Source organism: Haemaphysalis longicornis, unplaced genomic scaffold (genome assembly GCF_048455015.1).
Source record: "Haemaphysalis longicornis isolate Haplotype H1 unplaced genomic scaffold, Haemaphysalis longicornis Haplotype H1 scaffold_2, whole genome shotgun sequence".
Classification (NCBI taxonomy): Eukaryota; Metazoa; Arthropoda; class Arachnida; order Ixodida; family Ixodidae; genus Haemaphysalis; species Haemaphysalis longicornis.
Window position 1 is genome coordinate 119,183,481 of NW_027526295.1, and position 17,249 is coordinate 119,200,729.

A 17,249-nucleotide genomic window follows, 5' to 3' on the forward strand; every position below is an offset into this window, starting at 1 on the left:
CACAGGTCTTGATTAGACCTTGTAAATAATTCGAAGCGTATGTATACCTAATCCCCATTATAATCATCGTCGTCACAGCATTCCTCTGGCGTAGCAAGCCAGGCACCTTAGGTCGGCTGATATTTTCACGTTTAAGCTATTTCATGGCTGCTATCTTCCTTGTATTTGTTGTTGCAAACATTTTACTAGCTTAACATGCAAGTGATCTGCTAAGCATTTCCCCGTGTACTGGCCAGCGTTCCCCCATAGTTGACGTCAGCAAATTAGCGGGGATGACGGCGAGGGAAAAGTTCGCTTTCTGAGCGCTTTTCCTTCTTAGAGTGCAAGTAGATCGGCCGGGAAAACTCACAAAATGGGCTACGCATTTTAGACTTCAATATGTTGGGGCAAATGGAGAGTGTTTCAACTCTCTTGGGTGTCTTTTTAACAGTGCGAAAAGATTATCGTCTCTTCACCCTGTGTCGTGTCGTGCTGTCAATGGAACCGTAAAGGCAAAATGCAAGCTTGTTCAATTTAAAAGGATTTGCCTTTGACAGCTCATCGAACCCAATTCCAATACCGGGAGGCGTTTTTGTACATAAAAGATAGAGAATATGGAGAGGCTTTCCAATTTGGCGCTGGTGACGTCAGAAGTTCAGCAGTGACTATGTAGAGAGACTGCTCAAACAGTTATCAGTGTAATAATGCCCGTTAGCATTGAAGTCTCACGACCGAACGAAACAAGAGGCGCCACTGCCATCGAGCAGCCATGTATGAGGGCATTTGTCCCGTTCCGAGGACGCTGATCGCACAAACAAGTCTCCGCGACAGCACAATGTTAGGGCGAGAATGGGACTCTTGGGTCGCCACAGTTTCATCGGTGTTTCCTGTACATATAGGTCAGTTTTCCGAAGTTTGCCTTAAAAAAACTTTCATTGTTACTGTAACAGAGCAGTGTTTGGTGAACTTAACTTATGTCTTAACTTCATGGCTACTTAAGCCATCAAAACACTAAAACTGAACTGATTTCGTTCGCTACTAGTAGTGTACAGGACATTGTAGCGCGAGGTCTTGTTTGCTTCCTCACCTTTTTTTTATCTTACCTTCACTGATCCTTTTATTCCACTTCTCGCATGGAACAGTGGTAGAGCACGTGGTTGCACTTAACCTCGTTTCTCTACACGCTTTTATTTATCTAAATCGGTCCCTGTTGCGCTTGTAAGCTAGTACTACTATGATTATGACCACCTACGTAACAACAGATGAATTAGTGCTAGTTCATGAGATGTAAAAATGCTTTTAAAGGTCTAATGCCAAAATTTACTTGCCGGGTTTTGTTCGTGAAGTTCCCAATGAGCGTTTCTACCTCGTGCATTAAAAGATTGACACGTTTAGGCAGCACTATTTTAAGGGTTATATCGTCGGTCATATCCTAGTCGCCAAAAAATCTAAAAGGTGAAGACAAAATGGGTCACTGACAACGCAACATGTCTGCAGCAAACTCTCAGTCGAAGCCTTTTTCTAAACTCCCTGTCGCATAGCATCGAACTTTTTCTGAGCTGTACTAATTGTTGTTGTTGTTGCATGTGTTGTTTATTGGGACAGCGGAAACTTGGCCAACGAGCACCAAATATCGAGGTTTTACGTAATTCTCTAGGTGTGTACTTCTTTGGGTGAAATTGTTAGAAACCGCATAAGAATAAGAATAAGAATAATAACGTTTACTGGGTGCGTATAAATGGCATACATAGCTAAATATACAGAAGGAGGTTTAGCAGCATGAGGCTGTAAGGACCTCATGTAAATATGTGCATACGCAAACGGCAAGAAGATCACAGCAGCTAGTTTGATAAAAAAAAAATTACAAGTAGAACAGTGCACAAACGAACATAGGGATGGCAATTACAACAAGGAAAAGAGTAGTCAAAAGCGTTTATATAATGCTAAGGGTCATGAACAAAGAAAGCGCAGTTTTGAACGAATTTAAAAATGACCGCGGTTTAATTTATTTAGGAAGAATATTTTAGTTTGAAACCACGGCAAAATTTGCAGTGTGTTTGCATGTTATCACTTTGGCGGTAAAAAGGTATTTTTGGGTGGTAACCGGCTACAATATTTATTAATTAGTGTTTCGGGGAGGATAATGATCGTCGGTGTCAGATTATTAACTGATTGGTACGTAAGGATACTAAGGCTGCATTTGAAAAGATTACGTATTGTTAGTAATCTATTAGCCTTGAGTAGCTGAGAGGCGTTGCTATTGTAGTTACTGTATTTCGTTATTCGTAGGACTTGATTTTGAATGTGCTGAATTGGAGCGTTATGAGTATAATAGGTATTACCGCATGATGCAATGCAGTGAGTGAGGTGAGTGTGATTGAAGGCATAATAAAGCCATGTTAACGTTGATAAACTAAAACATGCATGAGGTTTAATTAGTATGCGGATACGAGTACGACTCCTAGAAATTTTAATTCGTAAACTCAATGAATAGATAAATCATTATTGTGTAAGACTGGGTCAAAAGTTAGACTTTTATGGCTCGGTGTAAAAACCATAAAAGTGGTTTCGGCGCGTTAATTTACAGAAAGTTACGTTCACACCAATGACTATATTTTTGAGGTCACATGCCAGTTGCTCGGTTAATTAGGGATGGAGATGTCGTTAGCTAGTAGTGTTCCATTATCGGTGTAAACAAAGGGTTCACAACAGTTAAGGCTTCTAGGTAAGTCATTATATAAATCAGAAATACAATGGGTCCATCAATTGAACCCTGCGGTACGCCTTTGTTAACTTTCTTAAAATTAGTGCGTACATAAATATACGGCTTGCGATCGATTAAGCCAGTAACTTTTTATAAATGCCAGGACTGGCGCCACGACGCCTATTGATTTTAGTTTAGTTAGTCAGATACTATGATTAAAAGAATCAAACGCTTTGGTCAGGTCTGTGGAAAGGGATTCAGCGTATCTTCCGCTATCGATCATGCTTTTAATTTTGTCTGTAAAGGACACGAGGGCAAGGTTAGTGGAATATACAGCACGGAAACCAAACTTCATTAAAAGTTTTTTATTAAGAAGGGGGCCACTCTATTGAAAGCAGCACATTGTTGTAGAGGGCCATATTGCTACAAAATAGAAGTGGTGAATGGGAATAAAGTTCAACGTTTTTCCGTAAGTACAGGGAGGGCCCAAATCGGAGGGGTTCGCTGAAATGATTGCGTCCGATATGAAACGGTTTGCAAATATGCACCACTAAGCAAATATTCTAGAATACGATTTCATGAAAACATCGACTTGCCTAGAAGGACTTGCCTAGAAGGAATTATGTTGGGTGTATTAATATGTGGTGAGAGTAGAGTTCTGAGAAGTGTTTGCGTCTTTCTGCGTCGTGTTGTTTGCATTCAAGAAGGACTGCTATATTTGGGGACTTCTTATTATAAATTTACCACAGCCTGGAAGACAAGACATGTTGCAAGTGATGTTGGATGCAGAAACCGAGGAAGAAGTGACTGAAACTGGAGTTGCAAATGGTATGTTTGGTATTATTGCTCTGCTTTTAGTTTGGACAATTTTTACCTTCGCTTCTCTTTCAACACGATTCGGGCGTCTTCACGGCCACTTCAGTAGTCGTGTTTAAATATGGTCGACTAACTCACCTGTTTTTAACCCGTAAAGATCGATTACGAAAGCAGCATTAAATTTCAGTGTGAGCGCGGCGGCGAAGGAGAGGCATTGCGGTAAAGCAAAGTTTGCTGCAGGGGGCAACTTTAAACTAAGAGCAGCATTGGTCCTCTGATGCAAAGAATTGGTGTAACCTTCAGGTCCCTCTAAAACGTGCCATGTGTAATGTGGTGCCAGAGATTTAATGAAATGGCCTTATGAGGACCAATGCAAGGACTGCAAGGCCACTGGATGGAAAATTTTTTGAGGACCGGAAGATGGGCTGATGAAAATCTTCAACGACAGACAAAAAAACAGCACCAGAAATGGTGTCGTACTGGTGACGTTATCACTTTTAGTATGGCCACTACTCCTGATAACAATGCACTGCAGTCAGGCAGCGTTAAGCATGGGAATATTTCAGTGTCTGGATGAAGAAACGCTGAAACGAACAGACAAGTCACGTGAATCGCTGTGACTTTATAGCGTAGGGAAGAGCGTTGGTGTGTTATGTTCATTGGATGGTACACGAAGCAACGAGTAAGCAACGTTACACCGCAGCATCCCGATTAAACTAACCAAAAATCATATAATAGCGCCTTTAAATTGCATATACTGTCAAGAAACGTTTGTTGGTGGACTAATTTAGCTGAACTCTAGGATTTTGGTGTCATTGATGTGTAAATTGTTTACTTCTTTATTGTGTAGCTGATCTCGTGTTGTAACTTTCTTTTACCTACACCAGCAAAGAAAACTATACTTTCACTGACGTATACTGTGACTGCTCAAAATGAAAAAGCTGTACAGCAACGAATAAACAATACATTTAATTTATTTCAGGCTATTTCAAGGTGGACAAAAAATTGTCGACAACGGAAGTAGCTGTTAACACTTCAATGCTTGTAATTGCTGGGTAAGATACAATATTTGCCATATAAACATCCTTTTTGGATGGGGTGGGGCATAGGACTTTTGCGTTGCTATATAATGAACGACAGCAATAAGCAATCAACTCGGTTTATTTAGATGGGCCTCACGAGGGATCATGAATCGTGTAAAAACGCGATGTTACAATACTTTAGAGATTATAATATGAAAGGAAACTCATCGATTGGCACCTTACGAAGACCTAGAATCTGGGCGTTTTTCCATTGCTACGTTCAGAAAGAAATCATGTTCCCCGTTCTTCCTTAAAACACTGGCAATTTCGCGGGCTGTGTAGTAATGTATCACTGCCCCTACTGTACACAGATGCCTGTACAAATGAACCAGAGTTCGATGACTGACACTAAGCTTCCCCCCAGGGATATACATTCTAGGGGATGGTGGGACGCGCAAGAAACATCGGCACACAGCATAACTTCGTACACATTCTGCTGTGCGTTTTACTATCGTCGCTATGCCACCAGGAAGGTTACGTCGAGAAAAATGAAGTTTAAGTAGAGGATATGTACGCACGTTGGGAACATTTTTTTCAGAGCTCAGCGAGACCTCGACGTGATCTTGATAATGTAATACTTCGCAAGTGGCCGATGAGTGTAATAAAGGATGATATGAAGTTATTCACGCATAAAACCACAATCCGCTTTGGGCATAGTTGTGGTACCACAGGTTAAATCTATATAAGTAGGGGTCATGCCCCCGAGCAAAAAAAAAAAAAAAAGAAACGTTGGAATTAGACATTTTAAATTACAAGAGAAAAAATTCTAAATTCCTTTTTTTTATCACGAAATCCCTCGCTAATGTTTTTTTTTTGCCAGATTTGGGACCACTTCTGTGGCCCTTAGCTTCGTGTGCTACATGCTGGCGAATCACTCGGACATCCAAGAAAAAGCGAGGCAGGAGGTGAAGCAAGTGAGAGCGAAGTATGTGAGTACTAAAAAAATTTCTATATTTGTTTTACAAGAGTCCGCAAAGCCACCAAAGCCCCGATGCCATGAAGTCCAACTCATAAGTGGTTTTATTACACTAAATCGCATCTTTGTCTCCCTTCGCACACCGACTTCCTGCATCTGCAGAAGACCTTATACAATATGTAACGCCACCAGTTTCACAGGGAAACACTGAATGTTTGACGTGGTACTAATGATTTTGGCACACTGAAATGGCCCTACCCCATGCCAATGCCTATTGACTAAAGCCTAAATCTTTTTTCTCTTTATTGTAAAGAAACAACGTTCCCCTTCCTTAAGATATAGAAACTTGCAAAAAGACGTTAAAAGGCATTGTGATTTGTTTGCAGCAAAGCGAGGCATTAAAATTTCTACTTCGTGCCATTGAACGCATCTCACCACGCGCACAAATAAAATTGCGCTTAATAATAATGTTTGTAGATTGAGGTCTAGCAAACTAATTTATAAAAAGTTTCTTAAGCGTCCCAAAAATACGCCTTGAATACCGTAAATACGTACTGACAATTCAACACAGCGTCACCCAAGAATTTAAACTTGGTTTTCATACCCTGCATTCCGCAGTGCCGTGATCTAATAAAGTACGTGCATAAAATGAACACGGTCACACAAAAATGTTTTAGGTAACCAATAACACTAACGTCTACGTTTCATAACGTTCACAGCTGCTTCAAAAAAAGGAAGCGGACCAAATTGTGTCAACACAAGATACGTAATATTTAACCCAATTACCAAAAAATTAATATAGGGCTAACCGCAACGATGGAAGCAAGAGCGGTCTGCCGGACTAGAATGCAAGCATTTTGAGGGGTATGACGCGGCGGAAACTTGCTTTCAACGCGCGCACCACGAAATTAATAAACTACCCGAACCATTGAAACATTGCATAGAATCGCTCACGTAGTGCCACACCATTCACATTTGCTGTTTTACAACCACCTTTCTAATTAGGTTCATCGGTAACGGCCACGTACGGTTCACTACTAATAGCCAAAATCCTACTAATAGCCGATAGCCAGTGTTTGTTGCCCCGCACGCTACAAAAGAATCGTTGGGTGGTAAAGCTAGAGAGCTTTCCTTTAGTAACGAATGGCACTCAAATAGCGGTCTATCAAGACTACAATTTTTGCGAGCACCTAGATGGACGCACTTTAAAACTTTAGCAAATTATTAGAAACAAAGCACGACGTTAGAAACTACGACACACCTGAAGACAGTACCCAGTGGTCGACATTTAAAATTGCAGTGGAAATTTTTAAAATAAAATAAACAATATTCTGCTGAACAGGAATATTCAATGTTCACTAAATGAAGTAACCATCTGCCTGTAATTCGGCAGAAGGGGTCGCGGTATATTTCAAACGATGAATAAAGGCGTTACTAGAACTAAACAAAACACAGGGAGTGCATGGCGAATACACCTCTCCGGTCACATTCCGCTTAATATTGGGCACGGCGGAGAAAAATAAGCTAAAACCTTTTCTCTTTCTGTAGCTCCTCGATACGAAAAACGAAAGCTGTAGCTCAACATTTTTTTTCTGTTTTCTGCTGTCGTGCTTTTATTTCATGAGCGAACGTTGTTACACGTAACGTATAGGGGCCATTCTTACTTAAACGTTAATCGTAAGCCTTGGTTGTCGGGTGCCAACATGACAAAGTAAAATGTAGATGGGACTAAGAGGGGCCAGTGTATCCCAGATTGGCCTCTCTTAGTTGCATCATGCCCACAAGGTATAGATTTTCAAAACGAAATGCACTTGAAATCACCTTGAGCATAAAACAACAAATAACGAAATTTCTTTCGCATTGTTCGCGTCAACCTGGTATGCTCAAGAAACCTACATGTTCAGAATAATATGCTTCCTTTGACGATAATTTTTTCTGTTCTTTTCCGAAATGAAACCGCTTTCGCTATTTTCCCAGCTGTTGATTTCATGAGACTTCGTCACGGTTATTTAGCCATGGCTTCAATCTGAGTCTATCCTCCTCTGTGGCGTCTCCCGTGCAGGGCTCCCTCGACTACACTGCGGTGACGCAAGGTCTTAAGTACATTGCGAACGTGGTGGACGAGACACTAAGACTCTTCCCTGTCGTCGTCGCGTGAGTACGCCTATGTATTTTTAATAAAGCTCAGTGCATATGTAGCAACTGGCTCTAAGGTAGAGCCGATGTGGTCTTAGAGGAGTGCTTGCCAACATTTTGCAAAGCTTTAACATTGCATATGCAAATTGTAGGCAGCGAATAATAGTCTTCATAAGTTGTTTTTATATGTTGCGAGGCTACCTCTGACACCAACGCGATATTCCGTACGAAGATAGGGACAAGCCAGGCACTTCAGGTGCGATGCAGACAGCTTAAATAATTAAATGTGTTGGTACACCACGAACCGTTTCTAAACTGCCCCGAAAGATATCACTGCACCCTTATTTACAAAACGAGAGCGTGGAATAGAGCCAGAACATTTTACAGAAAGAAATAACGGGTCTTTAAAACAATTACGCATTTCTGGGATTGGAACCCAGGCTGTCTTTGCCAAAACCCACGAATCTACCTCAAGGTTACAGAGGTCGAACAGCGGGGGTTCTTTTACAGCTGCTAAAAACAATATAAGAACTATCCAGAAGGAATCATTAAAAGGCGCGCGGTGCGTACAGGAAATCGCAGGATTGTACCCACAGGGGACCGGAATCTCGCGACTACGCCAGCGGATTTCTCATTGAGCGCCATAAAGTGGTTCTGTCTCAACAATACGGAGTTCAACAATACGGGGGCACGAAAAAAAGAAGACTGCCGTCCGGTCAAGTTCCGTCGTTGCACCTTGTCGATTTCTCGCTCTATTTTCATGCTGGCCCATGCAGCTGTTCCTTTCAGTCTATGCACGGATATTTCTCAAAAATGTAATAAATCCTTGGTTACATTACTTGTACGCTTGCCATTTCTTGTCCGAAAAGATGAGTGCACTGGTAAAATTCGGTGCCTTTATGAGAGGATGCAACCCACAGCTACGTGAACTTCAACTGTGCCTAAACAGTGCTGTTTGCACACTCTAAAGGAAAATAAGTATTACAGAGTGAAAACACCATGAGGGCCGTAATAGAGGGCCATAATATTAACGTTTTTAGGGCAGCTCGAGAATTTTTTTAAGCGAAATAAAATTTTAGCAATTTTGGTTTGTTTCGGCTTCGCTCTTGGAACGATCTCCAATGCCTGATTCCAAACAACTTAAATTATGCGAGGGCTGTACAAAGCCTCAGGAGTTCAATCTGTGTTTTTCAAAGCAATAAATAGCATAGATCGAACTCTTTGTCAAAGTATAGCTTTTAAATGGGCGGATGGTATACAGGATTTTGTTTAAAAAGCCAGACACTAAATATACAGGCATGAGATGATAGACAGTGGCGAGCTGCATTCAACTTGGTTATGTCAAAGTCAGACCGTGCCCCGTCCCGCTATAGCGATCATGGCACCAAGGTTTTCGTACGGCACAGCTCTTGTTACCGCCAGAGGTACCAGCCGTGTGTTCTTCGGTACTGTGCTTCGGTTCTGTGCTTCGGTTCTGCTTCGGTTCTTCGGTTCGGCCGCTTCGGTTCTGTGTTTTATATGTATACCCCTCCTAGTACGCAGTAGTTCTCACTCAGCCACTGCTTTAGTGTCTCAATATGAGTTTGAAAAGACAACAAATGGTAGCATCCACTGGTTCATGATGTAGCTTGACCTATGTTCTTAAAATGACTCTCTTGGCGTGCCTATAAAAAAATTCCGGAAGACGACAAGGGCTGAGTAAGCACCCTTATAAGTGCCTCTTCAGCAGCAAAGAAAAAGGTAGAATTTAAGGGAAGGAGTGAATTGCGCTCGTCTTTGTTTCCTGTCCATGAAGTTGTTTTTCTGCTAATATTTGCATCCCCCACAATTTTATTTCTGTCTTTATTCCCCTCTTGCATCTTTCAAGTAACTGATAACCAGTGCGGAAAGAGCTAATCCGAGCTCCCGAATTCTTGCGTTTGGACTCTATGCGCTAGACTTCACATTCTGGGCTGATGTATTTCAAAGTGAACCCCTTGGTTGAAAGCATTTCTTTCGTTCTTGACTTCATTTCCTCAGATTTACAACGAGGTCCGCCCGCGAAGACTTTGAGTACAAGGGCATCAAGTACAAGGCAGGCCTAAGCATCATGTCACCAACTATGGTGGTGCAGAAGGACCCAGCGGCCTGGTCTGAGCCCGAAAAATTCGACCCCGACAGGTAGCGGATCTTCTTCTCTCGCCTAAGTAGCTTCAAGTGTTGTTAAAAAATGCTCAAAATGAAACGCACCAACGTTTTGCTTTTTGTGCAACACGCAAGGCTAGCACCAATCTAGTTTTGACAGGATAGAAAATATCAGTCTTCATGTGGAGTATTCGCGGTGCTAAAATGCCAAAATTCTGTGATACGAGTAGTTGGATTCACTGTCAAAACATACTTATGCTGGTCATATAAAAAGGCACTGAGTTTGCAAAAGTCAGCACGTATTCACTGCAATGCCTCAGACCTTGTGTACCTACAGCGTTTTTAAAAGTCTTCCCGCTTGAAAGTACGGTCTCCGTGAAAAATGACGGAACGTGCGACACGCCTGCCATGCTTATGACAAAAAAAAAAAAAAAACAGTGCAAGAAACACAGGGACAAAACGCTGAAACGATGTTTCAGCGCTATATAAGCCGTTAAAAGCTGTTTCAGAGGAAGAAAGGCTGTTTTTCATTATGACTTTGAATCTGAAACAACTAGTCCAACTTTCCATCCTACTTCATGCCATGCATCTGCACGTCTTAGAGACTCAGAGCCCACTGTGGTTGTATGGTTTATAGGCAGTTAACCTAAAACTCAGGGCGGCAAAATACGAGCAACCCAATAGTACATGAGGCTCATCCAAATAGCAGATAGCATGCCGCCGTATTCACACTAAGAACATCTAGGCCACTTCGATCCGAGGTAGGCCCGTAGACAGTAGTCGGTCAGGGCGAGTGCGCATGCCTGTCTTAACGTTTGCGCCCCTAAACTGTCTACTTTTACGGGACCCACGCATAACAAAGCTTGTGTGCAGGTTCCTGCCAGACAACGTCGCTCTGCAGCATGGCATGGCCTACCAGCCATTCGGCCAGGGCCCCCGGAACTGCATCGGCAAACGACTGGCGCTAGTCGAAATCATCTACACCATCGGCCGCATCGTAGAGCGATTCCGCATCCAGCCGGGACCCTCTCAGAAGGCGAGTATATGCGCTCATGTAGCTAGGGAAAGGCCTAAAAATACTGCAATGCTTCCGAAGCTTTACAACTGCCCTTCAAACATTACGGAACGCTGGTACGTACTCGTTTTTAGTGCGGAAGCACTTCTAATTATTCATTTGAGTCCTTAAGAATAGGCCCATTGCATCTTCCTTGATCTCTCTAACGCGTCTGCATCAGAGTTCGCATGAGTTCCTTCTTTGAGATGTCGGCCAGTGTTTTCAGGTTTATGACAGAGCAACGCTTAACGGCGACCTTTAATGGGCTCCGCGCTTCTTTTGGACGGCGCAGGCCTAACTACTCCTCCTCTACGTGGTCTTTTTTGTGTGCTTACCGCCCTTAGCCCATACACTAAACGCCCGCTAATTCGAAACGCAGGCTGAAGCATCCTCAGTTCGAAACAATAAATGTTTGAACTAATGAAAGCGAAAATAACAAGGGTGCACTGTGATTTGGAAGCAGGAGGTCATATCGTCACTTTGAGGTCTAAAAAAATCCGCAATAGCAGGGTGTCTTCTGTCCTTGAAAGCGATAGCCAACACTTTTTTCTCTAACCAGCGCACGTAGCGGAGGGCCTCCTCTTTGCCTTCTTCAAAACTAAAGATACAGGCGGTATTCATTCGGATCATGAGTTTCTTGATGCTTCGGCCTCCTCCTCCCCGTGGTCACAGGCGGCGACTGGTTCTGCGCTTCTGAACCGACATAAGATGTCATCATCAGTCAGCGCATCACATATTACTGCACTCTACATCGAGGAAGTCAGCAAGGAACGAGTCTTCGAAAATGTCCACCATGTGGGTTTTAGATTGGTTTAACTCGATTTAAGCTTCTCTATTATTTATTATCTTGGTTCCCGAAGAAACGGGGAATAGTGAATAGGCTCCGGGTCTCTCTCTCTGGTCGTGTACCAGGCACCAAGCGGCTGGTGCTTTTGGGCGCAGTTAAATTATCGTTAGCGGAACCTATTCGCGTTCGAATTAATGGGGCTTTTTAACACAGAAGCTTCTATGGAGTTCGGTCGGACCAAATCGTACAGTTCAAATTATCCATAAATTCGATTGATTGAAGTTCGAATTAAAGAGCTTTCACTTTGTCAGAGAGGCGCCTCTACACTGGCGGCAGTGCACAACATGCACACTAACACCCGCACGAACCACGATTCTGTCGCGCTCCCCTACCGCCCAGGCGTGATGCAGTGAGTGGTCGCAGTTGCTAAACCTCTATTTCACCAAAAATCTTCTATAAAATGCAGCAGCCCCTGTCCCTTAGGGTTTTGATAAAGCACCGTAATACAGATCTATATCAGAACGAAGAAAATTCGCGAGCTCAGTAGCACAGTCAGCTGGGATTGCACGGGTCACTGCATACCGCGTAGCAACACCCGCCTACTTGTTTTCGGATGTAGGTGTAGGATAAAAACCTCAAGAACTTCCATCGGGATGTGACAGAGTGGTTCATGGGGCAGGACAAGCGGCTAGACAAGGCAAGCAGGCAAAGTGAAGCAGGCGTTGACAAGCGCCGATGTAGCGATGAAGTCCGGGCCGAAACAAAAGGTGCCGTATTCGGCCGTAAATGCGGGTCAGCCTCAGGTTGCCAATGATGGGCGGTCGTCCAAGTGATCAGGATCTGTCGAACGAATATGTTAAGAATCCTCATTAGTGAGATGGACTTCCAGAACAGAAGTTGCGGCGGGATAAGATGCAGATTCATGATCGCTCTCAGTGCTCTTGCCTCCCAATAGCTGAGCAAATCAGATGGTGAGGACTCAAAATTATGACAGTTAAAGGGCTACTGAAGCGCTTTTAAAACCGGGCAAAACTCTGCTTTTTACAATTATTACATTGGTCAGTTTATGCCTGTAAATTTTTTAAAATCATTTTTAGCTCGGGGACAGCGGTATTCGTTGTTAAAGTTGACCCTTCGCCCCGCCCACTGCTCCCTGCCGCATCGCCGGAAGAGCGAGAAACTCAGCGGCAGCGGCCGGAAGTAGCGTCATATTCGGAAAACGGCCAGCGACGTGCGCCGCCGCTTCGCTGTGTCCAAGTTTTCTGGGCGAAGTTCCGAATTAAGCGGGCGTGTAATATGCACTTTATTAATCACCATTGTCTAGAGCTGCTTCCGCGTAGATTTTTAATCGTAATGCTACTGTGTGATTCCCTAATGCGACTCCTATATTAGATTTCCTACCCGAGCGCCCGTGGCTACTACATTGCCTTCACGAGTAGTCACGGGGCCGGCCGTGTCGTCGGGTGCTCTGTGCTTCATACGCGAAGCGACGGGCTCAAACAAATACGGAGGTACCCCAAGTTCCTGATCCATCATTATAAGGGAATTAGAAAATGTTTGGGACCACAGCGCTCTGGGCTTCCCGAACTTCTTGCTCGTTTTCCCGATTAACGTTGTTGGCTGTGACGACAGCTTAGCTGAATAGCTAGATTTTATGAAGAAATCAAGCAAGCTGAAAACATGAAGCGTTTTCTGCGCGCGGTAGCGCTCCGCTCACTCGCCGTTCGCGCATGCCCGTACGGCGCACGAAACGGCTCGCACCACATATGCCGCGGCAGCAACCCCTCTTCGCTGCCGTCCAGAATCAAGGCCGTCGCGAAAAGCAAGGTAAACGTGCAAGAGAGGATGATAGTGCGGTGAAAATTTGTGTTAGGGACTGTCATCCAAGGCGATTTCGAAAGAGGTGATCGAATTTGTATCGCGATGCGGAGCGCCGACCGGTCGCGGAGGCTCGTCGACGGCCTCAATTGAATCTGCCCGAGCACGAGTTGCGGCGAAAGGCCGATGAATGGCGTAACCTGCGCGCAAGAATGACCACAACGTCGATCGCTAGAATGACTATCGACGTAGGAATAAGGTTCCACAGGCGAGAAAGGGGATGATAGTGTGGTGAAAAACTGTGTTAAGGATAGTCGTTCGCAATTGTAGAGATAGCAGCGACCAACTATCTCCCTTGGTGCTAAGCCTAAAGTTCCCAACATCAGCGGCGACTCCGTGCAACCTGTGCCGGCTGGAGCTGTTGGGGAAGGCGTTCTAAAGCTCGTCGGGGACCAGCGTGCTGCGCTTTGGTTCCTCTACCTGTTGTGGGGGCGACCGACGTTCGGCTCCCCTGTTCTAAAACATGCGTATATGCAGCAATGCCACGTTCCGCTGACTGGCCGAGCAGCGACCCCACGCCAGCACCTCTGCGCGATGCAGCGACCGGCGGCGGCCGCACTGCCTGTGCGCATCGCAGGCCGCTGCACAGAGCGTGTTCCCGCCTGTCGAACTGTAAAAACAGTTCCATATTCGAGGATGGGGATGATGGTGGGTTGAAAAATTGTGCCAGGAATAGTGACTAGCGCTGGTAGTGAAAGCGGCGAACCAATATCTTGCGCAACTTCCCTGCACCCGAGGAACAAGTCGGCCATGAGTCGTACGGGGAGAACCTGTTGCGTCTATTATTTCCATCAGGCTCTCCTATTCTAAGGAAAGATTGTGTGAGCCCTCCATTCACCAGAGGACCTTCTGGCCGGTACCTGAACGGGAACAGAATGAGATCTTCAGGCCGAGCGGTCACCGCAGCGCCGGCACTTCCGAATATGACGTCATGTGCCGCCAGCCAATCGCGATAGGGAGCCAGGGCTCTCACCGCGCCCGCGGGCAGATGTCGTTTGTTTTGACGAAAAAAGATGGTTTGGTTGTATTTACACATAAAATAAACACGTTTTTCGCATTCAGCGTCAAGAAAACCATAATTTAATGCCCCCAACTAAATTTTTTTTCAAAAGCTCTTCACCAGCCCTTTAAGGCGGGGTCGGTCGACAGAATGGCGAGATAGTCAGTTGGCGTCCTGATACAAACGACCTCGCTTATAGGGGACAGAAACGGTACTCCTACTGGCTTTGCGTGTTAGCAGGAACTTCTACACTCCCTTCTTGCTTGCCAGATAGGGGACCGCGAAATGTACTACCCAGAACAAGGTTGTTTTAGCCTCAATTTTAGTTTAACTGCGCAACTAAATATAAGAAAGCTATTTTAAGAAAACTGGGTAGACATTTACAGAGCTAATGAGCATTAAAAACCTGTATGTGTGTTGTAACCTTTTATGGCCATCATGAAAAGCCGTAAGCGATAATTGCTTTGCAACCCTGTTCTGTTTTCATTATCTATTTATCCACGCGAAGTTCGAGTATAAATATTGTGAGAAACTTCCGACCCCGACGGTAGCACGACCATTGAGATAAACCAAGAATCGCTGGCACACTTCGAGTGCATGGTTTCAAACGGGTCAAAAAGGGTTTTTTCGAGTGCGTAAAATGGGAAATGAAAAATCCTGCAGTTTTGTCACCACTAAATGTTGGCGTCCTTGAAAAACGTAGGCCTTGCCGCTCGCCTCACAGAGCGGCCTTTCAAGTTGGCTGTTTTGCATAGCAGCGTAGGAGGTCAAAAAAGCTTGACATCTGTGACGCAAACATTAGTGTAGCTCAGGCGAGAATATGTCTTGTGTAAACGTTACTCGTTGCCATTTGTGTCCGAATGCCCGTCGGCATTTCAGTCCCCTTTGTAGGTTCCGGTACTGTGACTGATGAGAAAGACAACTGGTCAGCTATACTGAATTCCGAAAGAATAAAGCCTGAATGGTGCGCATAATTTAAGACAAAATGTTAATTGTGCTAAGGCACTACACTACCACTAGATATATTGTCACAGACTTTGCCCAGCTTCCCGAGAAACTTACACGGAGCATAACCCCATATCCATGAGGCTAATCTCTCCCTATGTGGGTATGTGCCCCGGTGGAAATACGCTGGTCGATGACCGACGGAATGAAGAGATGAAGTCCTAGTTCCCAGTGGACTGGGTTCGCACCATCAACCCGCCTCTGTCCCGCTGACTACGGTGTCTTTTGTAAATACACCTTCTTCCTGACAAGCTATCTCTGCGTTGTCACGTGACAATATATTGCCTCTGAACCAAGAAGTAATCCTTTTAAATGAAATTTATAACCTCCAGGTTAACTTGAAAATTTTTCATTTATAAACTAGCCCCCCTAAAGGTTAACGGTGCTTGCAGATATTTAATAAGGGTGCTGTTCCGTTTTTATTACTTTAATTCGAAGCGCCGCTGGTGACACCTATCAACTTCTTTAACGGGTTCATGCTCCGTTTCAGGAAAAGCTGGAACTGCGCTTCTACTCGATGGTCTGCGAACCCCGCGAAGGCCCCTGGCTCAAGTTCTCCAGGATCCCTGCTGAAGCTTAAGTCCTGCGCCGGCGGCATTAGAAGAGATAAGCGTTGCGCCATGACCTTCTCTGAAAATAATGCTATAAGAGGTCTTTTTATCCGGTGCGCCAACCATTTTCGCCGACTTTTTCCCGGCGCAAGACAGCTAATGCGACCTGAGAACAACATGGGAACGCACGACTTCAATAAAGCAATTACAGCTCTGCGTGCTTCTTTATTCGATGTGGGTAAACCACAAAACTTACAAAAAAATGTGGAAAGGGGACGTCCGTGTCAATGAGGTGCAAGCGTTGAAACTATACGGTTGATTCCATAAGCTATAAACGGGCACACGCTCTTTGAGAGGCGTGCCCCCTTCTCGGCCTCTTCTTTTTTCCAAATGCATTTTCACAGCTCATTTTGTCCTTTCCCTTCTGTTGAGGGGCGTGTCGACGGAAGCCCAGAACGGCAAATCCATATTCTTTTTCTATACTGAAATTTATAAAAGTTTCTCTAGTATTGGTCATACTTCTTTTAGTGTCAGCCAAAATAAAACCATGATAACACCTCATTTTGCAATTGTGCGTAAGGCATCTAGACGCGTTGTTTATAATTTCGGGCGTGGTGGCCCACCAGCTTTTGCATTACAAGAAAAGGTACCATATGGATGCCTGGTAGTGTTTCTAAGACGCGGCACGTTCTAAAACACAGCACTGTATTCCTACCACAACCGCATTTGTCACATCACAGCTCGTGCCATAGCGGTAGAAATAACAGGGTCGAAAATGGCCTTCCTAAGTTTTTCAATACACCGTAACTTTGGCAGTGATTGGTAATATTGAATAAGAAACGAGCTAATTCTGGAATGTTGAAATTTTCCTGGTCTGTTCGAAATTACACACGCGGGAGAAAAAAATGAAGGCATGAGGCACAAGGCTGATATTTTTGTACTTCTTTGCGGTAACGTAAGGGATGTTTTCTGAAATGTTACATTTTGACAGCTCAAACTTCGGACCCCAATTTAGAAATCTCAAACAGCAGCTTTGAAGCCTTCACCAGGTACATTTTCAACCCCAACGACAACACTTAGTAACAGCCGAGGAAACCAGGTTTAGGCATTAAAAAACAACACAAAGAAGCGGTACACCGAGGAAAACTCACATTTACTACTACCGAACAACCAACAATACACCTCGTACTCTGGCTACGTCCGCCCTTACTGTTGAC

General features: G+C 44.3%; 1 protein-coding gene across 2 annotated transcripts in view; it reads left to right on the plus strand.

The window, feature by feature from the left end:
* Positions 1-16,157, plus strand: part of LOC144169155 (cytochrome P450 3A4-like) — a 68,189-nt gene extending 52,032 nt beyond the window's left edge. For both annotated transcript variants that reach the window (XM_077698187.1, XM_077698188.1), the window contains exons 9-15: positions 3,433-3,511; positions 4,482-4,554; positions 5,402-5,510; positions 7,560-7,651; positions 9,653-9,793; positions 10,631-10,793; positions 15,972-16,157. In XM_077698187.1, the coding sequence (XP_077554313.1) occupies positions 3,433-3,511; positions 4,482-4,554; positions 5,402-5,510; positions 7,560-7,651; positions 9,653-9,793; positions 10,631-10,793; positions 15,972-16,061 (747 nt within the window). In that variant the 3' untranslated portion in view covers positions 16,062-16,157. The remainder of the gene's footprint in view (positions 1-3,432; positions 3,512-4,481; positions 4,555-5,401; positions 5,511-7,559; positions 7,652-9,652; positions 9,794-10,630; positions 10,794-15,971) is intronic.
* The last annotated feature ends 1,092 nt before the right edge of the window (positions 16,158-17,249 follow it).